The sequence below is a fragment of the Phoenix dactylifera genome, chromosome 12, assembly GCF_051530095.1.
Source record: "Phoenix dactylifera cultivar Ajwa chromosome 12, Ajwa_hap1_PhDact_Kaust_v1.1, whole genome shotgun sequence".
Lineage (NCBI taxonomy): Eukaryota > Viridiplantae > Streptophyta > Magnoliopsida > Arecales > Arecaceae > Phoenix > Phoenix dactylifera.
In genome coordinates, this window is record NC_143201.1 from 18682443 (window position 1) to 18708383 (window position 25941).

Here is a 25941-nt window from a genome sequence, read left to right on the forward strand (position 1 = left end):
AGGCTAGGCGGTGATTTTAGACGTCAAGGTAATTTGAGATTAGTGGTACCAGTCTCAGCGAAACAGAGTTCGCTGTCGAAACGTTCAGCCCGCCGCCCTCAAAGAAAAGGACGTCAAATCTCGAAGAAAAGCTGCAAGACACCACACCGCGACGCTCATCGCAAAGTCAAAACTTTACTGTTTTAGCCTCTTATCCGAGGAGGCGCCGCCGCCGCCACGGTCCGTCCCCAGGATGAGCCTGCCCCCACCGCCGTCGTCAACCTCCTCCGCCATGATCTCCGCCGAGGAAGCGCTCCGCATCGTCCTCAGCGTCGCCGAGCGCCTGCCGGCGGTCACCGTCCCGCTCCACGAAGCCTTCGGGCTGGTCTTGGCCGAGGACGTCCGCGCCCCCGATCCTTTACCACCGTATCGAGCATCCATCAAGGTTTGGAGATCCACTTTCTGCCTCACTCCAATTCTTAAATCTCTCGACTCGTTGGTTTCAATACTTCTTCGTAAAGATTGGATGCTTTTTCTTGTCATTTTGTTGGAAATTGATGCTTAGATTAAGTTGTTAAGAAGTCCGATTAGAAGATTGCGTGCAATTAGAAGGAATATCAATGGGATTTTGAGCATTCAATTTCGCTATAGAAAAGTTCTATTTGATCGATACAAATGGTCGAGCACCTTTAATGCTAATGCCAATACAACCAAACTTCCACTTAAAAAATAAATCAAGTTTCAAAATTGAAAAGTTGTAAATTAAAGAAGTAGATAAGATCATGATTTTTAAATTTAAGTTGTCTAAATGCACCCTAAATGGATGAAGCTTTTCAGATTTATCGCAGCATATATTTGTCAGATGAATTACCTGCTACATATAGGAAACAAGAGATAAAGAAACTGTCATAAGGGCATAGGCGTTATGATAATTCATTTTGGTCATCAACAATGGTAACACCTTAAATTTCAAATATCACAACATGGTTTTATGGGTATGCTACTAGGTTAATTGTTTTAATCTATGTAATTTTACTTTTGACATGCTTTGTTATCATTTCTCCTATCCAATTATATTTTTCTTCTCCATATATATATATATATATATATATATAATATTTTAGGGCTTGCCGTTTGTATTGGATTTTATTCCTTTCTTCTTGTGTAATTATGAAGAAACTGTCTTTGATCTTTTTGAAGTCAACAACTATTGAAAATGATACTTTTGTTGCAGGATGGTTATGCCGTAGTGGCTTCAGATGGGCCTGGTGAATATCCAGTAATTACTGAATCAAGAGCTGGAAATGATGGCATTGGCGTGACAGTCACTCCTGGAACTGTTGCATATGTGACAACTGGAGGTGATTATATTTTATTATGATCTTTATCTTTTCAGCATTATATAGTTCTGATTTCAGAAAATTTAGGTGGCTAGACAGATGCCTTTTTCTATGCAAATTGCGCAGATTTCAACACATTAATCTGTTTACAGCGGAAAAAATTGAATTGTAACTTTCATTCACAATTCCTGTCAACACAAAATTTAAAACCATTTCATTGCCATATTGATGATAAACAATCTCTTTCTCAGTAAAGATTTTTCATTAGTGATCAATTAATGTAAAACATTTGCTTTTCAAAGGAGCATGAAGAAAAAAATAACATCCTTCGTGTGTCAGTTTAAGAAATTTTAACAGAAGATTCTAAAATGTTTTGTGAGACTCTAGATATTTAACAAATGTAGGTTTCTGATTCTAGAATCAGAATCAACATTTATAAAAGAAATCAAACTTTCTATCTTTGCTTCTGAGCGTGAGATCGTAAAATCACACTGTTTTACATTGTTAGATCATGAATTGGCAAAAGGTATATTAAGGATGCTTTCTTGTTAGTTGTCTTACTAAAGAAACCTTGGCGATACTTCTTTTTTGACCTTAGTCCATGTAGTTCGTGTTCACGCAACCTTCATTTTCCCTTGAGTAATCAATGGACCAAGATTTTTGAACATCTTTTCATATTGAATACAATATTCTGTAAAGGTTAACAATGGAACTATATTACGAAAATAATTTTCCTTTTATTAACAAATCAATAAATTTCTTGGCAAGCATATTTTTGAAGGCCAATGAATTGATTTTTCAGGAATCTTTACTATGTTTATGCAAAATCTATCATAGACCGGAAATGAAGCCTTATGGTGCTTGCTTCTTATCTCTTTGATAGAAATACTCCCATTTTTTATGAGGCAAACTCCTTTTTGTCTCATTGATTAAAGTGCAATTTGGCATACACGATATGACAAGGTGAATACCGCACATCGGCACGTAGCATTCGCAAGATACTGGCCGGGTGCCAATGCTTGGTATGCAGCCGAGTTCCAGTGCGTGCAAAACAATGGCTCAGCACAACATAGCATGGTACATATGGAGCTGTGTCAAAATGGCGTGCCAATGACATGTGATATGCCAATCTATGATTTGGTCTCTTTACTTTTTTTAAAATAAAGTAAGATAGATGTCTGGGATTGTAAGTGCACGACAATTCTCAACTTTGGCTTGTGCATTGCATGTGCTTGCTCTTAAAGATGTTGGTTGACTTGATTCCTATTCCTTATTGATCTTAATATTGTTTTTGGTAGGTGAACTTAGAAGAGAATGATTGACATATTTTAATGATCATTTGTGGGAAGATATTCTTCGATATATGTTATTATAATAAACCGGAACTCCTCCTTAAGGAGACTAAATTGCTACAATTGCAAATAGGGCGTGAATTTATTTTGGTTTCCCTCTATCTTGTGCATTAGAACTTATCTAGTGAATGGCAGGATATTTTATAGTTTTATCAAATCAATTTAACACATTTTATACTCCAGTATCAATGATATCAAGATTTGAGAGTCTCAGCTAATGTCTGGTATCAAGATTCGAAAGAATGAACACTTAGAAATCTTGGATCTCATTCTTTGGCAGGACAAGAACAAAAACAAATGTCTTTGGGGATGAAAATGCACGACCAACTTTTAATTAGAATTGTATTTGGAGGCTCAATTCAAAACTATGATGTCTTCTTATAGTTGTGGAAAGCTTAAAAAAGGGCAGCTCGGTGTATAAGGCTTCCACCACTGTAGGGTTTGGGGAGGATCAGATGTACGCAGCTTTACACTCGTGCACGGAGAGGTTGTTTCCATATTTTGAACCTATGGCACCCACATGTCAATGCAGCAACCTTTCTTGCTGTGCCAATGCTCACCCTCTTATAGTTGTAGAAAGCATGCGCTCTTCAAATACTCTCTTTATTGCTTCATGGAGTTTAAAATTATGTAAAGTAGATCTATTTCTAATTAGGGCACTTTGAGTAGAACTGCTAGTGGGTTTGAAGCTTTTATTGATTTTGTAACTTCTTTGCTAAACTACTCCTTTTTTTCCATAGACTTCATGAGTAATGCAATCACAAGTAATATTCTTACTTTTTAAAATGCCTTCACATCTAGAAATTAAACTTCTAAAAAAGTTGCTGTGCCCTTGATATTGCTGTTATCCTCTTCTTTTCCTTGACATTGTTTTGACCAAGGTTCGCCGTCTAGGTTCTTGACCCTGTAACGGTATCATCCTATTACAGTGTCAGTATACGGTATGGTATGAGACAATAAAGCATACTGAGTGTCGGTATGGTATGAGATTACATACTAGTTCGGTATCGGTACGGTACGGTACGTCCAGTACAGTATGGTATTGACCGGTATGGCAAACCTTGGTTTTGACAGTTCTCACTATTCTGAAGCTCCATCTTGAGTCTACCTTATTCTTTATTCTCGTATTGAATGATGGGTTGGAATCTTCTTTCAATTCTGGTGTTTAAATTTTCTCTGTTATAGCATGACTAGTGCAAACTTAAGGAGACACTATCAATTCAGAAGCATAAAATAGTTTTGTTAAATTAACCTAGGAATTTTATATGTTGTCACTCAACCACATCTTGAAAGTTATATGCCAGATTATAGGTCTTATAGTTGTATATTATAGTGCAATGGTTGTGACGTGTGTCATCAGCTTGGTCATTTTTGCTGAGAGGTGTGCAACTATCAAATTCGTTGCACATTTTTCTGCAAATTCCAACACAAAACTCTAGCTGGTCCCTTTATTCCATTTTTTCTGTTTGAAATATTTCTTTCCAGAACATTTAAGACCTAAAATATGATACAGTTCGTTAGCAATTTGTGGTTGATATAAGTTGTTTGAGAATATTGGTAATATTTATTAAGAATATAAGATCAGTAAATTAGTTTTAAAAGAGAAGTATAACAGTTGTACATGACACAAAAATGTTCTATCCCTTCCACTTAAATAAGATACCTTTTTCACTCTCGTATCAACATATTACTTATGTTTCCCTCTCTCTTGTCCTTTATCTATTTATTTATTTATTTACCTTTCAGGACCGATACCCGATGGTGCTGACTCTGTTGTGCAAGTTGAGGATACTGAAAAAGTGACTGACAGTGCAGATGGCTCAAAGAGGGTCAAGATATTGGTTAAAGTACCCACAGGACATGATATCCGTAATGTGGTATATTATTGTAACTCATTTAAGTTTTTTTTATATTATGGTCAAAATTTATCTTGCAGTAAAAGCAACACATCTGATCCACACTTATTTGTAACTGAATTTTTCTCTCTCATTTTATAAATATATTTGCTATTGTGAGATTATAAGTCACTGCAAAATTAAGTATTGAATCCCCCATCAGATTCCTAACACCAAACCCACCATATACCTGCCTTTTTTCGCATATCACACATTGTTTCTTCTGAAAGGAATGTGTAATGCACAGCCTATTGACGTCCTTTCTTACACTGTAATTCTCAAATCAATCCCGTTTCTTCCCAAAATTGCTTCAGATTATCCTTAAGTTTAAAGCTACTTATGGTGCTCTGACAATCTAGAACAAACATCATATATACCAGTCTATTACTTATTTTCTACCATCAATAGTTTCATCTAAACTTTTTCTCATTTGATATTCCAACTTGATTTATAGAATTATTCTGCATTGTATATGTAAGCTCCTAGCTGTTTAGTTTCTTGTAAGCATGCAGTGTTCACACTCCACATATCTTTTTCCTAGTTCTTCACTCTTAGATTCCAAAGAGTCCATGTCTTCTTTTATGGGACTAAATTTTTGCCTGCCACTGGTCCATTTGATCAGGAGACTTTTGATTTCATTCTAATTGCGCATTGTTGCAAAAGCATTGTTTCTAAGTGAGCTACTAACTTCAGCCAAATTCATAGATTGTTCATCATTATTAATATTAGTAAGGGCTTATCACTATTGGTTGATGACTTAGTTATCCCTTATCCATTTTTCTCAGTATAATTAGGGCAAGATTGTAGTGTTTGCTGACGGATGATAACCTGTCCGACTCTTAAGTCATTTCCTACCGTAAGCAGATTATGTTGTCATGCATTGCCTGTAGACATTGACCTACCAAACCTTTGTCCACTTCTCAACAACTTTTTGGTTATGCTGGTATGTTGCTTATCTAGCAATACATTCACAGCAACTACTGGATAAACATTACTTTGTGATTTAAAATTCTTCTATAATTTTCCATTGACTTATAGTCAGCCTTCCATATTTTTCATTGGCTCATGGGATAGGGGTATACTCAATCTGATCATGATGGGTCTTCCATTGATAATAAAATTCTCTTCTATAAGACAGCAAGTTGGCATTTGTTATGAATCATAACTAAATGAGAATCTATACCATAATATTATGCGTAGTTATATGACCAGCAAACTCGAACTTAGCCTCCTTTTGGTTTTCTGATGTGCCTAGCAAACAATAGTTGGTAATTGGTATACATGGGCCTTGGAAATGGGGGAGAGGGCGAGAAAGATATGATAAAATGAATACTAAAACATTAAACAAGAACTCAATAATAAAGATAAAAATTTATTAGTAAATATAACATATTATCAAGATTATAGATGGGCAATGCAATATATGTATCATGCATATCCTTCTTAAATATTTTCAAGTGTCTTGCTGATTGTCATTTAGATGGCAAGTAAGGTTGAGCCCGAAATTTTTATTGTAGTTAGTTTGTGTAGATGGTTGCATCAACAAGTTTCAAAAAGTAACTTCATGCTAAAAAATGTCTGCTATTTTTGCTTAGCAAAGGATCCATTTTAAACATTGAGATGGTGTAACATCATGTTCTTCATGGTTTAGAGGTGGAACTGTCAATTTTATTGCCACCAGGATTTGGGTCCAGTGTATGTCAGTGCATCATGCTGGTACTATACCATTCTGATAAGATAAAAATGCTTGAGAGTTGAGGCACACTTAGGACATTGCTTTCCTCATGGACTGGGACATCCTAACATCTTGGTAACTGGGATGGACCGGGACGATTGCATCCTGACACAGGATGACTTGTTATCTTTGGACAATTTCTTTTAGCTTTTCCCCCCCTCTTCCTTCTTACTGTGAATGGTCATTCAGCTTTTAGTTTTAGACTGGCAGGATACCGTACCAACCCAGGACCAGATCAGATGGGTACAGGGATTTTATCCTTGATTGCCACCTTTCTAAGCTTAGATTAGGAATGATTTTCCTGTTGTTTATGGATCATCCTATAGGTGTAGAGGTTCTTTGTTTGCATGTCAGCCATGGGCTCAAGTTTTTTTGCCCCATTAAATTTTGAACTGCTGATCAACAGTTCTCTGTCATCAGCTTTCAAGCATGATGATCCATTTATTTAGGTTTTGTTGTAAAAACCATGTCCTATTGGAGTCTTGGACTTGTTGTTTCCTTCTAAAAGCTTAGCCACTTTAGCGGTAGAGTAAAATCTCATGAATTTTTTAATTATTCTTTGTGAGAAAGACTTTTTTTCTTGACACATACTGCACAATTCCGAAAACATTCTAAGCTTACAAAGTTTCCACTCTGGTAAAGAAGAGGGGTTGAGTTTAATGATCAGTTTATGTCCAATCAAGATCCGTCGTACCAACCGTACCGGTGGACGTCGGTACCGGTACAGTACCGTTACCATATCAAACTGAATCGATACGGTACCGGTTTGGTTGGTTTGGGCCAAAAGACAAAAAAAAATTGGAGCTGGTACGGGCCGGTGGGTTCGGGCCGGTACCGGCCGGTGCGGATTGCGAATGGTCGGAACTGAAAAATGTAGCTATACCATACCAGTTCTATCCGGTATCGGTATGTACCGGCCCGTACCGACCGGTACGACAGATCATGTGTCCAATAATAGGAATTCAAAGTTGCCTTAAGGTTTCATGGTTGCATCTCTAGTAGTGCAACTTTGGAATGTTAGTGGTGGTGTGAGAGAAAGCAATCATGATTTATATTTTTCTGGTTATGGTTTGTCGGACTCTGTCCTATATTCCTCACATTTCTTACTTGAAGTCAGTTCATCCTTCCTTTCTTCCCTCGAACTTTTTTTACCTGTTTGAGCCATGACACTTTTGTAATTAGGATTTGAGGATGATGTTGGAAAATGAATTGTTGATATGTTTTGGGGGTGCACTAAGTATTTGTGTTATAAACAACGAAGTCAAGAAGTTCAACTGTCCTCTTCATTGCTGGAAATGTTCCCTAAAAAAGCCAAGATTTTTGTATGAGACACATTAATTTAGGCATAAATGAAATTATCTTTACTTCTTTCATACATATTTAGATGTATTTCTTTTTGCATGAGATGTTTAGATGTTATTAGATTAACGAGGTCCATAAGAATCTTGTACAAGACTCAGGTCAATGGAGTAAAGCAATTGAGGGAGAATCAACACCTTGGTTCCTTACTTCTTAAATATGTCAAAGCTAAGGCCCAACCTGGTGGCAATATTTCTCACTTGCTTGAGTAGGCTCCATGCAAGCATTTGGGTGTGTCATGTCACACTGACAGGTTGACATGAGAATGTGTCTAGTTGAAATCACATTATCAGGATTGATGATGCTTTTATTCTGTGATAGTCTTTGCATGTATCTGGACATGAGGGATCTCTATGAGATAGTGTGTATCAAGTCATATTGATGACCAGGCTGCGTATAACAAAATAAGAGTTTACGTAGTGGCTTACCGGATTGTGTGAGGCTACATCCATGATCTGAAATAGGAGAATAACTTGTTTTGGATGGTTGACCTCAGATATGACAAAACCTTCAGATAATTGGATTAGCTAGTGTATTATCTTGTTACATGGAAATTTTATATAAGTAGTATTTTGCTTTGTCGATATATTTGATCATGTTAAATAACACATGATTTTCCGTTCTTGGAAATTATGGTACAGTTAGTAAAAGCACATATTCAGACATTTTACTGCAAATAAGATTTTTAGAGTTAGAACTTGAAAAAAGTAATCAGTTTCTAGTAAACAAGTTGAGGTTAATTGTTGTTTAGAATTTGCTGAATAAACAAACTGTTCCAAATTCTGTTGTTAAATGACTAAACAGGGATTTGACATTGAGAAAAATGCCACAGTATTGAAGTTGGGAGAGCAAATAGGCAGTCCTGAGATTGGTCTGCTTGCTACTGTTGGAGTCACAATGGTGAAGGTATTCATGATCATTTGGCTTTCACATAAGTCTACCTGGATGAATGGATAAACTGGTGCTAGACTGAGCTTCTTGCATGCAGGTGTACCCTAGACCAACTGTTGCAGTGCTTTCTACAGGTGATGAGCTCATAGAGCCAGCAACTCAAACTCTAAGCCGTGGCCAGGTTGTACTTTATTGCTACTCTATAATTATGTAAGCTTCATAGCTTTGCAAAGTCAGAGTATGTGCTGTTCCTTCAGTTTATGTGTTGTTGTATTGTAAGGGTCATCAGTCATCCGAGCCTTAAATATGCTGCAAATTTCTGATGGCCGTATTGTTTCATTTTGCAGATTAGAGATTCTAACCGTGCTATGCTACTAGCAGCTGCTATGCAGCAGCAATGCAAAACCGTTGATCTTGGTATTGCTAGAGACAATGAAGAAAATATAAATAAGATTCTAAATGTGGCTGTTGATTCTGGTATCGATATACTTTTAACTTCTGGTGGTGTTTCCATGGGAGATAGGGATTTTGTTAAGCCTTGTTTGGCAAAAAGGGGAATCATTCATTTTGAAAAGGTATATTGGTGACTTATCTATGTTCTTTTCTTCTCCTGCTGAAACATCCTTTACATTCCAAAAATGTAAAGGTAAACTTGCCATATATTAAGAGGAAACTTGATCAGGTGGGATCTTAGATTGTAAAATTCTTCTTGATTTTCTATGGATATTAAATAGGGTAAAACCAATATGAAAAGTAAGAAGCATGATTAAATTGTAATTTGACTGGGCAGGAAAACACAACAAAAGGGCTTAAGAAGCTCGCTTTCCAATAACCATAAGTTCATATATGTCATGTCCAAGAAATAGACATCATGATTAATTATTCCATGTACATACATGCCACCATACAATGTTCATGTAGGTTTGAAAACCACCAGTTCTTAATTAGCACTCTAAACAGTTGGCGAGCTTTTACCAATAGTGTTGCTTTTTGTGAAATTCTGCAGGTACTTATGAAACCTGGGAAGCCCCTGATGTTCGCACAGATTACTATTAAGTCAAAAGAGAACAAACTTGCTAAGACAGTCCTTGCATTTGGTTTGCCAGGAAATCCTGTGAGCTGTTTGGTTTGCTTCAATCTTTTTGTGGTCCCTGCAATTCGGCATCTTTCTGGTTGGTCAAATCCACAGCTGCAGAGGTTGCTGTCATTCTATGTTATACACTTATACCTTTAAACTTTTTTTTCTTTTTTCTTTTTGCATTACATCAAGTTGTTTTAGATGAAACATAAGGTCAGTTGATGCATGATTTGAAGCCATCATGATATGCACACACATATGCACTATATCAGCTAGTAACTGATGCTCATCAACCCCTCGGGACTGATTTGTGAGCCAAATTGCCCAGGCCAGCCCGAAATGGCCCAAGACCAACTGCCTACTTCTAGGTATTGCTTGTTGGTACAATGATGGCTAGTACCTTGTATCAGTATCGTATCTACTATAGTTTGTACCACACCGGCCAATGACCGGTGTGGGGCCATATCTCAATTTTTAAAGCCTTGTATAGACCATTCCATAAAATATTTGAGCTATATAATCTCCAGAAAAACATTCCACCATTGTGTTGATGCATTTTTTACCCACCACACAGTAATTCCATAGATGAAATGTCCAAAACGATTGGGCAACTCATGTATCCATCTAGCCAAATGTGTTACCTTCTCATTCATTAGAACATAATTCAAATAAAATAGGCTCTTCGATTCCTATTGTTCAAGTCCAGCCTTTACAGTATGTAGCAATCGCTTATTTGTAATCTATGTGCTAATTCTTTCTAGTTTCTATCAATTGGTGCTATACTAAGATGATACAACATGCTTCTGTTATTATATGCAAGATATTAATGTTTATCACGCAATTCTTATATAATTTCTTTTTGTATGAGTCAATAAATTGATAGTATTCTCGATGTAGCCAGGACAAAGGAGGCTTAGGGTCACTTATGATCAATGCTAGACCACAAGGGTTGACACTCGTTAGGGTTTTGAAGAATCTAGGATTTGCTGTCGTACAACAAACTTCTGGATAGACTAGATTAATGTAAGTATGAGGACCCATGAGGGTATGCATTTAGTCCCACATCGTTTATTTGCTGGGAGCCTGGGAGATCTTGGATACTTATATATAGGGCCATGGAGTCTAAATAATATATTATGATTAGCCTTTTTGGATGAGGTTCTGGATTATTACAAATAGTGTCGGAGTGGGCCCGGCCTATGACACATGGACTAGGGGATGTTGCAGCATAGGCCTATTAGAGCCGAATATGGGCTAATTGTGGTGTTCGTGATCGGATTTGACTGGATTTAGACCCTTAGCCTGGCGAGAATGCAGGGCTTAAAAGAAGGTGAGTATGCAAGGATTCATGAGGGTATGTCTAGTTCTAAATTAGTTACTCACCGGGGCCGAGGAATCCAAATAACATATTATGGCTAGACTTTTTGGATGAGGTCATACGTCATCACTGTAAGTTTATGGTTTATAATGGGGAGAGGATAAACAAAGTCTCCATGGGTTTCTAGGGTTTGTAACTAATGAGAGAGATTAGTTTTTGGGATTTTATAATAAGGCCTAAAAAGATTTCTTAGGGATTTATAATGAGAAACCAGTGGAATGGTGCACGGATCTTCTAGGTTTGGGTGATGAAGAGGTGCGACCAACGCCAAAGGCTTCTTAGGTCTGAACTAGACATAAAGGGCTTGTAGGGGGTGCTGTAGGATCAAGAATCGGTTATAAAAGAAACAGTGATGCCAGAATGTGATAACCATATTAGAAAATGCTGCTTATATCTGATCAGTGATGCAGTAAATCAATGGTAATAGGTGATAAAGAAACTGTAAAAATAGAAGGAGAAATAGGAATAGAAATAAAAAATGGTTAGAGATCAAATAACTATGCTGGAATGATAGCCGTACTAGTCCTTTCTACTTCATTTTAGTCTAAAAAATTCAAAATCAGTCCCTAGCCACCAGTTATACCCTTTATGTGGACTAGTATCTGCCCCTTCAGTATTGTTTTTTGGTGTCCTAGATTAACTACAAATTTGTAAATAAAGAATCAAACTGTTAATGTTTTTATTAGTAAGAATAGTGCATGCTACAGTGTTCTTTTCTATTATTGATTAATCTACTAAAAAAGGCCATTACCCACTTATGGTCCCAACTATCCAGGATCCTGGGAGGGGCAAATTGAGGATATATCTAACCTTCAAATGGGAAAAAAAATCTGGCATCAAATAGCTCCTATAAAACCTTATGAATGCACCCTATAATATCCCTAGACTCGCTTCAAATGACCATATACAGGACTCTAAACATTAAGTTTTGTTGGCAACTTGGTTTTGAAATTGCACCCGATTGCCAACAAAAATTACTCTTTGAAGTCCTGTATATAGTCATAGATCTGTATTCAAGTAACCATACTCTAGTTTAACTACAAATTTCAATTGAACTACAAACAATAACCCCTCTAATCTCTATATCGCTTTTCTGGGTCCAAGTATAACTACAAATTTTTAAATAAAGAATCAAAACCAATCCTGTTTTTGAGGCATAAATAATGCATGCTATAGTGTCAAGATATCTATATTCTTTCTTATTATTGACTAACCTACCAGGGTGGTTTTTTTTTTTTTGGGGGGGGGAGGGGGGGCATCTGACGTCAAAAGCTCCTAGAGGACATCTTGAATATGCCCTCGAATATCCCTAGACCCTCTTCAAATGACCAAATACAAAATTCAAAATTCTAAACATTAATATTTTGTTGAGAACTTGGCTTCGAAATTACACCCAATTGCCAGATCTGTCTTCAAGTAACCGTACTCGATATCTATACATGATTATTTGTGTGACACTTGGGTAAAATTCCTTGAGAAGAATATATAGATATTGGACAGGTCAAATGTAAATGTATTCATGTTACATGCCATCATGCATAGGCAAGGGGATCTCCAAATATATGATTTTTTTTTCTAAGAGCATCTGGACCTTGTAGATCATATCTAAAAATTTCATGTTGTCACTAACATCTTTGAACTAGTAATGTTTGTGAACTCTTTGTATACACAGACAAAACGATTTACGTGTTTGATTGCCTAGAAATTATGCCTTAAATATTACAATACAAAAAATTTAATGATAGCCTTGCTAAAGTGGATTTGTGCATACACTGATTAATTTCCTAGAAACCGAAAATCATGTTTTGGAAGTTTCATTGCTATGTGTTAGTGTTTGTAAGCAATATAGTTAGTGAGCTAAAATATATTTAGGCCATAATATAGTTTGAGATTCTAAACCATTGATCAGTAGACATCTTAAAACACATAGAAACCAAGAGTCTATTTGATTTGTATTTTTCTAAACTATAAATCAGATAAAAGTTTGGTATTGTACTATTAAAATTATCGATTACTGTATCAAGTTGATAGATAGGCAAGAAACCTCCAAGATACACGGTTTTGAGGGTCTAGGCGATTTAAACTTTGTAGATAATGATCAACAATCTGAGCTTGCATTGTTTTATTTATTTATTTATTTATTTTTTGCATAGGATGTATTTAAGGCCATATACTTTCATAGCGTCTCAGCCAAGGTTTGCAAAACCAGCCCAAATCGTCCTGTTTGGAGCATACCAAATTAAACTAGTGTGGAACTAGGTCAATTTGCTGGTTTGGCTTAGGCCTTGGTCCGAACTAAGTGGAGCTGCCTGCTTTCGCTTAGTACGGCTTGGTTCGAGTTGGTTCATGGCCCTCCCATAATTGAAAAGAGAGAAGGCATCCTGATGGCTTCTCCTCTCCTTTTTCCTAAAAATGTGAAGGGAAGGGTGGGAAAATGAGGAAAATTGGGGGAGAAGGGATATTTTGTGGTTCTAAGCCCTAATCCAAGACATGATTAGGTATAATCCCCACCTCCTCTTCATTATTCTCTCTTTTTTTTTGTCTTTTTATGTCTAAAATAGACTGAAAAATAGTAAAATAAGGAGACATCAGGCCAAAATTTTATATTGTGGCTTGATTTTGTGATATGATGTAGATCTAAGGGTCACTTATGCATGAAGAAGAAATCATAATTTTTCTTTGATCATGTAATTGTTTAGATTAAAAATATATTTTTGGTTTAAATAGTAGTAGTAATAATAATAATAATAATGTAATGTTTAAAAATTAAAGAAAAATGGTAGCATGTTTATGGGCTTGCAGGGTACATGCTTTCTTTTTTGCGGAAGTAATTTGCTTAAGTTTTGTTATGGTATGGCTGCCTGAACCTAAGCCCAAATTCAAATAAATTTCAAAAAATAAGTAGTAATTACGGCAAATCTATAGGTTGTAAAAAATATATGTAAAATATATGCGATACCCTTTTAAGGTTCTAAGTTAATCCATATTTTATAATTAATATATTTTAAAAATTAAAAAATACTAAAATTAGGATTCTATATAGATAATTTAGAAATATTTTCTAAAGTATTCAGCTATTTTTTGATAAAACATATAAGTTATCAAGTTTTTTTAAGTATTTAATAACTTAAGAATTATTAATTCAACTAAAAATCTCAAGAGATATGGCAATGTGTATTGTTAATTTAGGACAGCATGCATAGTTTTTATATTATTTTATAAATTACAGAATGTATTAAGTAAAATTAAATTATAAAAGTCACTGATATGTTTAAAAATTACTACTTTTATTTTCTAAAAAGGTGTAGATCCACTTTATGTAATTCATGGTAGTGAATGAGGTGGTTTGATGTGTAGTCATCAAGCAATCATACAATCTCTAGGACCAATATGTAATAAAATAACATTGAAACAACCTTAAAATCATATTTTCAAGATCCCTAAAACTTAAAAAATCCATAATAATTAAAAAAATAAAAAAATAGGGAACAGGTGCCATACCAGTATGCTTTTGCAAGTAAAATGTCAGTATGGTATGATATTGTACCATCTGGATATTGGACCATTATGGTAACTAGTACCAAGATTGCGAACCTTTATTTTAGCTTTACTCTCTATTTGTATATGTAACATGTACCTAATTGTTATTTAGAGGCCTTCCTGCTTCAACCATTACATAATGGGAATAACAGTCACTGCTTGAGATTTTCGTTATTCACATGAATAAACTAATATAAATTTAAAAATCTCAATTTCAGCATTAGGAAAATATAGTTTGTGAATGGTCATTGTTATTTGACTGTTATTTTCCATTAGTTTTCATTATGACAAGTTGACAACTAATAATGGCTGTTATAACTAAGGTTTTTAGTCTTGGTATCGGACCCCATACCGGTGACTTACCGGTGTGGGTTGGTTGGTATGGTGCACTCCTGTTGAGATGTGATATATTGCTGGAGTCAGCATAGCAGCTATACCATGTGCTGGTATGGCCCATACTAAGCCTTTGTGCTGACATTGTACCAGCTCAGCAGGGAACATCTCATACCATCTGTGAGGGGTTGCTAACCAGAAAACCTTGGTTATAACAGTTTGTATTTCTGAAATTTCAGTCCAGGGTAGTATAACAGATGCCATTTCCTTTATAACAATAAATAATGACTTCATAAGGGGTCTGCTATTAGGGTATATCAACATTATTCAAACCTTGTCATAATAAGTATAACAATAAATAACGAAAACATTTTTAGTAGGCATATAATTTCAGTATTTTTCATTTTTTTGTCACTGATTTAATAAATTAACAACTTTTGTCAGTCTTGATATAATGAAATTAAACATCTGGCTTTGGTGAATAGTTTTCCCCCTTTTCTTTTACACTTGATGGCTATGTTAAATAAGATCCATTGCATTAAAACTTAAATTTTGCCACTTGGTTTTTCTTATTTTTTAGTTTATTTTGTTGTCTCCCCATTGAAACCAACATACTTAACCATTACTTATCTGGAAAAAATATGGAAATAAATTTTTTTGTAAGATTGATCTTGTAATATTAGTGCCTATGCTTCGACTCCTCATAGTCTATGTTGTTTAGAGCATCCTCTTGGGACATAACTTTGAATATCATGGACCTGTTTGTCCAGAGTGTCTGCACGCCTTGCACAGCCTATAAGGACAGACCCTCATCGTCCTGAGCATCACCGTGCCATAATAAGATGGGAGCTTGATGATGGATCTGGTGGGCCTGGGTAAGAAATATGATTGGTATAGGGTTTGAAGAGTGAAACTCAAGTTTTGTATCTTAAAAGACATACATATGTTTTTGTTTCTTGCAGTTTTGTTGCTGAGAGCACTGGCCAACAAATGAGCAGCCGTCTTCTTAGCATGAAGTCTGCAAATGCCTTGTTAGAGTTGCCTGCAACTGGGAAGATACTCGCAGCTGGAACTTCTGTTAGAGCTATTCTGATTTCAGATATAAGCAGTTTTCCTCAGAGTAAGATGGCTGATGGCATGACATCTGTATCACTTCATCAAGGATATAGTATTCAAAGTAATATCACAACTACACAACCAGCTTCCACATCTCAAGAATTGAAGGTTAAAGTAGCAATTCTTACTGTGAGTGACACTGTTGCATCAGGTGGTGGCCCTGATAGGAGGTAATTGTATATTGCTTTTATTATCGAGAACTTACTGGAATCGTTACTTTCCGTGGTTGTGAGCCATGAGAATGATCTGTATTTTAGATCTCTCTCATCTACATACAAAGCCACCATTACTGCTCTCTTTAATTCCTGCAACCGTTTAGCTAGCCTGGTTGACTATGTACAAGATTATTCTTGTGACCATACTTTTATCATCTGGTATAAAAACATGGATGTTCAGGACCCATCGCAAACAGGCCATTTCCAATATAAAATTATCAGCTTCTTACTGGTTGATGAAAGTTCTCAAGTACATAATAGCAACAATTGTCTTTTGATTGGACAAGGTCAACCATAAGAGTCTATACTTTGAAATGCTATTGGGGTTGTGATTGAGTCATAATGCTCTAGGTAGCATTGCTTTTGGAGGGCCAAAAAAGTACTGTTTGGAGAGCCAAAAGTGCTTTTGGTTGATTTTGAGATGTTTGGTAAAAATTTTGAAATAGATTTTTGTCTCCTCTAAAAGCTGAAAAAAGTCTACTGGGGAGCAGAGCTCTACTTAGATTCGTCAGGAAGCTGCTTTTATTTTAATAAAAATTCTCCAATATAAAATTATCATTTATTTTATTATTTAGATTAAATGTCAAAATAAATACTTTATAACTTAGAAATACTTTATAATAACAGTATTTGATGGTAAAAACAATTAGACAACTGAAAGTACAATATCCTTTATTGTCATCTATTGTTGCTAAAAGCACTTTCTCGATTTGGTTATCAAATTGATGTTGAAGTTCCACAATGCTTTAGAAATATAGTTACCAAATAGAAAAACTTTTATTAAAAGCTGTGCTACTTAAAGCTATAGAGTTGAAAGTTCTACTACCTATAGCAATGCCAAACGGGGTCTAAATCAAGGGGGTTAGGAGATGGATCAGTTCATGGACTCACTTCATGGATTGCAAGATTCTTTTTTTCTTAATTACTTAGAAAATTTTAAAATATAAAAATGTGAAAACTGAAAAATGGTCAATTATAAAGTAGATGAGTGAAGAATACAGTGCAATACATATGATAATTCTAGCTTCACCATCATAGCATGTCTAATGAGACAAGCATCGTTAATAATTATTTAGGATATTTGTATACAATTTACAACTTCAATTATCCATGTAAGCAGAATATTTTTAGGAGAAAAGAACCAGATTTTAACAGATGATTGTAAAAGTATGAGAATTTTACCTCTTGATTTTAATTCTATAAACTCTGCATTTTTTAAAAAAAATACTTTTTAGAAGTCAAAAACCCTAAATGAGATAGCTAATTTTACATGCTTGGACTTCTTAGATACAAGTAGTGCTTCTCAAATCCATATATATATAGTTCAATTAGTCATATAAAATGGACTTTCAGATGCATGATATAGATCTTCATCAAGTTGGTTCTCATGATCCAAGGGGTTGTATGATGCATGATATAGATCTTGATCTTATTTGCCCAGCCGATCCTGATCCAAGGATGAGATCCTGATAGTTTAGGGTGATTTTGATCTGATTGTGGTATCATAAGATTTTTACAAGAATATACCTGTCAACAGTCTCTGCCACATTTTAGCATTTTCTAAAATGTAAGAAACTTCCTGGCAGCTAGAAATTTAGTTCTGTCCTGGTGAAATTTGTTTAATTATCAATCAATGTGTCAAACTATGAGCAATCCGTCAAATTGTATCTTTCCCTTTGTGTTTGGTTGAGAGATTAGGTAAATCATGATTTTTTTCAATCTCCTGTTTGGCTAAATACCATGGTCTTTATTTGTTTTCCATGTTTCTGGTTGCCACAGTCATCATTTGGGATCCATTAGAGTCATTCTTATATCATGCTTTTCTTCTGCCTCTCCTACCAACCCTATGTTCGGGTAAAATTTCCAAGCTTCTCCTAAACAATATAATAAATATCACATTATTTTCAGATATAACTGAGTTATTAACTCCATATTTTAATTTTATTCATGAATAATGGACTTTGGCTTCATTACACAAGGAATTATAGTCAAGAACTTTGAGATTAGCTTATAGGCTACCCAGAAAGAAGATACAGAAGTTATTTACTAATATGAATGTCATGATTGAAATGGTTCCATCATGGTGTACTACTCTCAGGAGCCGCATTCTGCTCCTGGTTTTCCTCATATCCATACCGCCACTCTTCACTGGGAAAGAAATGAACTTTTTTCCATAAGTCAAACATATGTCCTTCTACTCAGCTGGGAAAGAAAAGAACCTTTTGTCCATTTCTCCGCCATTTCTATTGACATCTTCCATGTTTACAATAAAAAATGACCTTTCTTTAGAGGTGCACTTTCATTTCTTTCTCCGCCATTTCTATTGACATCTTCCATGTTTACAATAAAAAATGACCTTTCTTTAGAGGTGCACTTTAATTTCTTTCTGCGCAATTGGTTCTTTCACACACTAGCTCAAACATTACTTAGTATTCTTCTATATTTAATATTTAAATTTTTTTGTATCTTGTCATCTTGTGATAGGTACAAGCTTTGATGTATATGTAAATGTTTCTCCTATACCATGATCCAGTGCATCTTGATATTAACAGATTTGGCAAGACATGCATTTACTCAGCATGTTTCAATGATTTGAATAAGATTATGTGTGTGTGATACATTGTCCCTTAAATTTTTTGATCTTGTTTTTTATGTTTTGCAAATTATGTTAAATGGTGAGTAATGGAAGCATAATTATTGCAGATTGCCAAGAAAAGGTACCATCTTGCATTTCATTACTTGAAGTTCCATAAGCTCCAAATTTAAATATTTTAGTATGAGGATTGATGACCATAAAAAATGAACTTTTATGAATTATTGAACAATTGTGACTAGTCTTGGCATCTAAGGTGAAGTGTAGATAGTTGTGGTGCATCCATGGTATGCCGTACCGGACGGTACCGAGTGTACCTTATCGTACCGGTTATCGGTACAGGCGGCGTACCGACCCTCGGTAAGCTAAAAAAATTTCATACCGTACCGTACTGATACTATACTAGTGCGGCACTGGTACGGGGTCCGGTATCGGTATGGCGAACCTTGGGTGCTTCTGAGATGAAATTTGGATGCTTATGTTTTTTTCCATCTGGTTAACAAATGTATATCTTATTATTTATGTAAATTGATAAACATACTCTTTAACTCTTGGGAGATGCACGTCCTGTTTCTTTCCCTAAAGTGAACCATATTGATGAAAAGATAGGAGTGGTTAGGATGGTAGAGTCTGCGGGATTTCTGCTCAGTGCCTTGCATTTATATAAAAAATAATATTTGGCAAATAGGAGTCACACTACCATTGTCATGACAGATGACTCAAGGAAGTCAATGATAAGATTGTCCTGATATAATAAGAACCTCTTGCATTGATATTCTGCGCACTCCAAATACTTGTCCTTGATCTTGAACTCTTGGAAGCTTTCTTGTGTCTCTAGCATTAGCTTTTGCCTGATAGGGTTTTGCCCATCTTTCCCTCAAAATTTAAAACAAAAGGGAAAATCAGATTATCTTTAGATTTCATCATTGATAACTTCCATTTTTGATTATTTGGTGTGCTTAATATTTCTTTTTGTGTTTCAAGTTACGCACGATTCTAGGTCTTCTTACCTTTAAATTTGTGATACCAATGTTGAAGTATCTCAAGTGCCTCATGCATTTTTTGAGTGCCTGTTTAGAGATGCCTCCTCCGGATTGAGGTGAGGTACTATGCTGGCCCTTAGTAGCAGGCATCTACAACCTAGGATGGCGCACCAGCTTCGAAATCTTCGTCTAAACACCCACCTCTTAAGCATTATTGCTGCACCATGCATCTTATGTGTGCCTTCAACAAGGGTACCATTTTGAAGATTATCCAATAACATGGTAGAGGTCAAGGTCCGCCGTACCGGTACCGGTGGCGGACCGGTCCGAAACCGGTGGCGTACCGGTCCGTACCGGTGGCGTACCGGTCCCGTACCGGTTCTTCAACAATAAATTACCGGTACCGGATTTCACGCTGATCCGGTACCGGTCTCAGGCCGGACCGGTACGTACCGGCCCGTACCGGCCGATACGGACCGGTACGGCAGACCATGGTAGAGGTACTGGCAAAATGTGGATCATTTTACTACAAATCATAGTAAAGCTTTGTTGAGACATGAATTAATATAGTCTATTTGATTGAGATGCATCTTCAAGTTACACTACCAGTAAAATGATTTCATGGTAACTGGGCTATGGTTTATGAATCTGTGTTTCATGAGAGGAGCAAGCATGCAGACCTTATCTTACTTGAGAGAAGTTTTGGAAGTATAAAAGTCCGCACTTGTGATATAGTATCTTGTGATATGATATCTTTGAATCAAGCTGTTGACCTATTCTTTATGTACCTTTACGGCTTTACCAGTGAAGTTATTGAAATTATTCAATGGACTAGAACGCTTCACTATCTATGTTTTGACTTGAGGTGGAGTTGATGATGAGATGGTTAGATCATTGATGGTGGTGGTTGGTTGATTCATAAAGCTAACCAAGGCCTTCCCCAGCTAAAATTTGGTAAATGGACTTTGTCTGGACTCACATTCCAGAAGAATTGAATGAGGACTTATATTTAGTTAGCCACCTTCTCTCTCTCAAAAAAAAAAAAATCATCCACCATAGGGGCAGTATGGTAAATTGATGCCCAAATAGTGAATACCCTGTTCACCAGGAGCTGTAAAGTAGTGCCAGCCTGTTTTGACAAGGTCCTTTGCCCTCTTTCCTGTCTTTCTTATTCCTCCTTCCTTCTGTACTGTGTTTTCAGACTTAGAAGCAAGAAGTGTTAAAAGCATCTACTCCTTTTCCAAGAGGTTGGAAGATTTGATCTTAAAAGCTAATGTAGTAATATTGGATCCAAAGAAGCTAGCGATTGAAAATTTGGGGACGTGTAAAGGTGGGAGATCTCCTTAGAAATTGGCATATATCTTTTGAAAATTAAGAGACACCACAAGTTTCCGGTATTTCCTTTATTGTTTTGGATTGCATTGAATTGGAGGACTGCATTGCTGTGGACAAGTTGGCATGTTCGCTTTTTTTTGTAAGAACTTTGTTGTTTTTGAGGCATAACATCTTATTATAGTTAGTAATCCTTAATGTATTTTTCTTTCTTTTTTCTATTTTAAAGGGAAAGGATTCTTCACTTCTACAAAATATGCATATCTTGATAAGCCTCTTTGGATCGTTATCTCAAAGGGGTCACATACATGATGCAAAATGAAGTGCAGTTGAGTTACTGTTGCTCTTTGCAGATGATGGCAACATAGCACCAGTGACTACAAATTTCGTTGTCATAGGATCCACTGGGAGCTTTATATAATTCTGTTTGGCATTATTATGACTTATAAATAATGCAGGAAACATGGTCCCACTTTTGTTTCGTTGCTCCACTAGCTTGTCCGCTCAAAAAAACACATGTATTTGTAGTAAACCCTATCTGCTTTTGAAAACTATTAGGCTAGGGTTATTTCATGCACATCAACTCTTTGTGTCTGCAGTGGCCCAAGAGCGATCTCTGTTGTGAACTCTTCTTCAGAGAGTCTGGGAGGAGCACATGTGGTTGCTACAGCTGTAGTTCCTGATGAAGTAGATAAAATCAAGGATGTGCTACAAAAATGGAGTGATATTGATAAAGTTGACCTCATTCTAACTTTAGGTGACATTTTCCTTTTAATTCTGAAATAAATCCATGTTCTTATTCATGCTTTTTCATTCTATGTAGTTGACTATTTCTTATTATATTGTTGTCTAAAAGGTGGAACTGGCTTTTCACCAAGAGATGTTACACCTGAAGCTACAAAGGCTTCAATAGAGAAAGAGTCGCCTGGTCTTGTGCTTGTGATGCTCCAAGAGGGTCTCAAGGTATCATCATGTTTCATGACAATTTGTCAGTGGAAGTTTGAAAAGAACATGTTTTGTAATGCATTTATGCTCCCTAAACCCTAGTAATAGAATCCTAGAATTATTCTCTAACATTGCATTTGTCCCAGTCTATTCCAACTTAATCAAAAGAGAATCTAACTTTACGAGTGATGATTTTTTGTGACAATAGCTTTTTTTTCTCTCACAATTTATGCCAAAATATTTCCAATGTTTTCAGTACTTTACTCTGTTCCTTTATTTACTCACTTAATCTAAGTATTCCCAAATTTTCATGGAATTACATATATCTGCAAATGGTGGCGTAACTTCTTATTTTGAATTTGTTACTATGTTCTGTATAATATTTCACATGCAACAAACTTGGTGAATGTCCATATTCTTGGGCCACCGTAGAAAAATGTATATGGTTGATGACTGAACAAACTAAATTGCAGCTTTTGCTACATGTTCTCTTTGGTCGAGTTTGTAGGTTTTTATACTTCTCTTGAAATGTTTGCCCCCAAATATACAATTTTTTTTTTGATAAATAAATGTTGTGGATCATAATTTGGTAGTCAACTACAAAAATCTTGAATTTGTTGATCAAAATCAAAGTCTTACATGCTAAATCATTTGGTATATTGTATTGTACTGGTATGGTAAATAGGCTCGACATGGTACAATACTAAGTGCCATACCATATCTTGCCATACTATACCGGTAAGGTATTGGTATAGGACCCGGTATTGAGACATAGAAGCCTTGATTCAAATTACATAGAAGATGCATATTTTTATTATTTACATTATCTCTTTATTTTGCTAAGCTTATAGTCAGACCGCTAATCCATGCGAAAATGTGTTGATTTATGTGGGAACAGGTAACACCATTTGCAATGCTCTCTCGGGCTGCAGCTGGGATCAGAGGATCGACATTGGTAATGACATTGATCTGATCCTAGTAGTTATTCTTCCATTTGCACTTTTTTTTTGACTGCATCACTTTCCGCATTCTTTCCACGTTTCCTATCTTGTGCTTTATTTTCTTGACTTCAGTTTTTGGACTATTGTAATTACCATCTTAACACTTAATTTTTCTCTTTGAAATACTTAGATTATCAACATGCCTGGTAATCCAAATGCTGTTGCTGAGTGCATGGAGGCCTTGTTGCCGGCACTTAAACATGCCTTAAAGCAGATAAAAGGGGATAAAAGAGAGAAGCATCCTCGCCATATTCCACATGCTGAAGCACAACCAGTGGACCAATGGGAGCGTAGCTTTAAGGCTGCAACTGCTGGTTCAGAATGCTCATGCTCCCATTGACACTCATCAGGCAGATCGACTGCATAGAATTTTGCCGCCATTTCTTGTTAAAGACTTCTGTTGAAGGGGCAAATCAATGATGATGGAGGAGCAAAACATTGATGTGTAGGCCATGTAATTACCAGTTGCATGGAGAGATCCTTTGATGGCAAGTAATCCTGCATAGTAAACAAATGTACTTATGTGACTTGAGGCCATATCTTGGAGGACCCCTTCATTGTATTTAATGGAAAGGGGCAATGGTTTCATGTTGGTTGACACCCTTCTGGAGGGTCTTGTGTTGCTTGGTCTTTTGTATGTTGATCAATTTAAGGAAATGCTTGCAGTAACTTTTGCCAGAGCATCCCTTTCTCCGAGTTGATTTGTGGTTGGACCGGTCTACCAGCTCAGCAGTAGATCTGATTCAACTAAAAATTTCTCCTATATAACCTGCATTACATATGTTATATATTAAGCTATCAACTTTGACTTTGACTAGGGATGTTCTTACAAAACCTAAAATTAGATTTGAACTTGTTTAGGTATTTAAGTTTGGGTGACACTAAAGACCTCAAAGACCGAATCAGGTTTAGATAGGTTATTCCGCACAATTTATTCTGCTTTCTAGTGATTTTCATTCCTAGCAGTATTCCTTATTTAGAAAAAGGAACATCACCCGCTTCACGTTCATACGAGCGGGTGGAGGGCCATTTAGATCGCCACCCCCATGGGGCTTACGCTATGGCAGTTGTATCTTTCGCATGAAAGGAGGTATCTTTCTTCACACGATTCCGCTATTGGATCACCCACTGTATAGCTTTTAAAGTGTTGTTGATATTCTCTCTCTCTTGTATCATTTTCTTACTTTTGATTTGTCTGGCTATACTCATGTGAGATCTATATGAAATACCGTTTTTACCAAAAAAAAAAAAAAACAACGGTGGATTTGCACGAAAGATTCAACCCTGATCCATGGATTAGATACGACACCTAGTGTACTGCACCGTGTGTGCCGAGTGAAGGGGGCGAAGAGTGATACACGTGGGAGCATTGGATAACCTAGCGAGGGGTGATAGAACTTATCCATACAGTGGAGTCATAAGGAGACGGTTTAAAAATACAATGCACCGTCCAGGGGGAACGAATTGCGATCTTTTTATTTGCCTTCATCTATTACTACCCATCCTTGTCCGTATAATTTATTTCTGCAACCTACCGTAACAATTTTTTTGCTTTCTATTTTTAGTTTTTGGTAAGGAATTAAAACTTTCCTTTCGGCGGTCGTGGTGGGAATATGCGCACGTACTTAATCATTTTTATGCGGGCACATGATCGGTGGTCTTTTTGGCTCTGAAAATACATCTGATCCATCCATGAATCCATGCGCTCCAATGGAGGCTAGAGAGCTAAGAAAGGAGTGGACGGATGACTTCACATTGCCGAGATGGATGCTGGATACGGCACACGCATAGAAAGTCATATACGTATAGGTTGGAGTTTGGGTTGCGACTCGCCAAGAGAACCACTATTTGTTTTTTTTTTTTTTTTAATTCTTTGGGGACGATACTGTCCTTCCCAAAATGGTGTGGATGGAGGAAGGAAAATGCTATAAATTTCAAAGACTTCCCATCTTTTCTTGTGCCACCAATTTGATCTCTCTCCTTCCTTTCTCGCCCCTCTCTTCTCTCTCTCTCTCTCTCCTTGCTGTCATCTTGCTCGATCACTTGCTTGCCCCCTCGTTAATTAGTTTGTCGAAGAATGGCAACCATGAACCGAAGCAATCTTGCTCATGGCAACACGCTGATGAACCTCAGTGCGACATTTCCCTTCCGGAACGGTAGACCTGCCACAACTCCAAGCTCAGAAGTCCCAATGGTCGTGGATCTTCGAGTCACATGGTCCCGCTTCTCGAATGAGAGCTCGGAGATTATGCACAGGTCCGAAGAGTTTATCTTTAGTTCGACCCTTGGCACCATTTTGCTCCCGCAAGCTCGACGTAGGGAAGTCTCCTACATGCTCTCTCACGTCCAGCATTCAGATCCCAGAGACAACGATTTCTGGATCAACCAGATATGCTCGTTCGCTTCTCAAGCAGCCCCAGAAGCAGTGCAAAACCATGGTCTCGTGCTCGATGCGGATATTATTATCGACTATACCGACTTTCATGCATTTTTTGAAGGAATCCAGGAGATTAGCGAGCCGCTTACTTTAGGAGAAATATTTGAAGGCAAAGAATGGTTCGGCAACACACCGGACGGCAGGTCTTCCGGCAGGAAACTCGAGAAAGCTATCTATACAGCTGATGGTTTCCAAGAGAGTGAGTGCGTCATTTGTTTAGAGAAATTTGATCCAGGGAAGGAAGTTGCCAAGATGCCATGCTCTCATATCTTTGATAAGCATTGTATCGTTGGGTGGCTGGAGCGGAGCCCTCTCTGTCCTCTTTGCCGTTTTGAAATGCCATCTGGAACCGGGAAGGGAAACTGATGAGACTCATCGGCGTTGCTTTTGCACCTCCCTTCTTTGTTGTTTTGGTTTTTATCTTTTGAACTGATGCAGC

At 36.6% G+C, this 25941-nt stretch overlaps 1 protein-coding gene across 1 annotated transcript; it reads left to right on the top strand.

The window, feature by feature from the left end:
• On the top strand, positions 1-23748 carry B73 (molybdopterin biosynthesis CNX1 protein / molybdenum cofactor biosynthesis enzyme CNX1 (CNX1)). The gene is made up of 13 exons (XM_008789497.5): positions 1-424; positions 1214-1340; positions 4418-4548; positions 8465-8566; positions 8649-8732; positions 8899-9126; positions 9558-9748; positions 15651-15755; positions 15843-16166; positions 21719-21876; positions 21976-22082; positions 22963-23019; positions 23196-23748. The coding sequence occupies exons 1-13, from the start codon at positions 233-235 to the stop codon at positions 23403-23405; spliced, it is 2016 nt and encodes a 671-aa protein (XP_008787719.2). The 5' UTR covers positions 1-232; the 3' UTR covers positions 23406-23748.
• The last annotated feature ends 2193 nt before the right edge of the window (positions 23749-25941 follow it).

Coding starts and splice junctions, on each gene's coding strand:
- B73 (XM_008789497.5), top strand. CDS start 233: ATGAGCCTGCCCCCACCGCCGTCGTCAACCTCCTCCGCCATGATCTCC. Junction 4,549..8,464: donor GACATGATATCCGTAATGTG/GTATATTATTGT, acceptor ATGACTAAACAG/GGATTTGACATTGAGAAAAA. Junction 8,567..8,648: donor TTGGAGTCACAATGGTGAAG/GTATTCATGATC, acceptor TCTTGCATGCAG/GTGTACCCTAGACCAACTGT.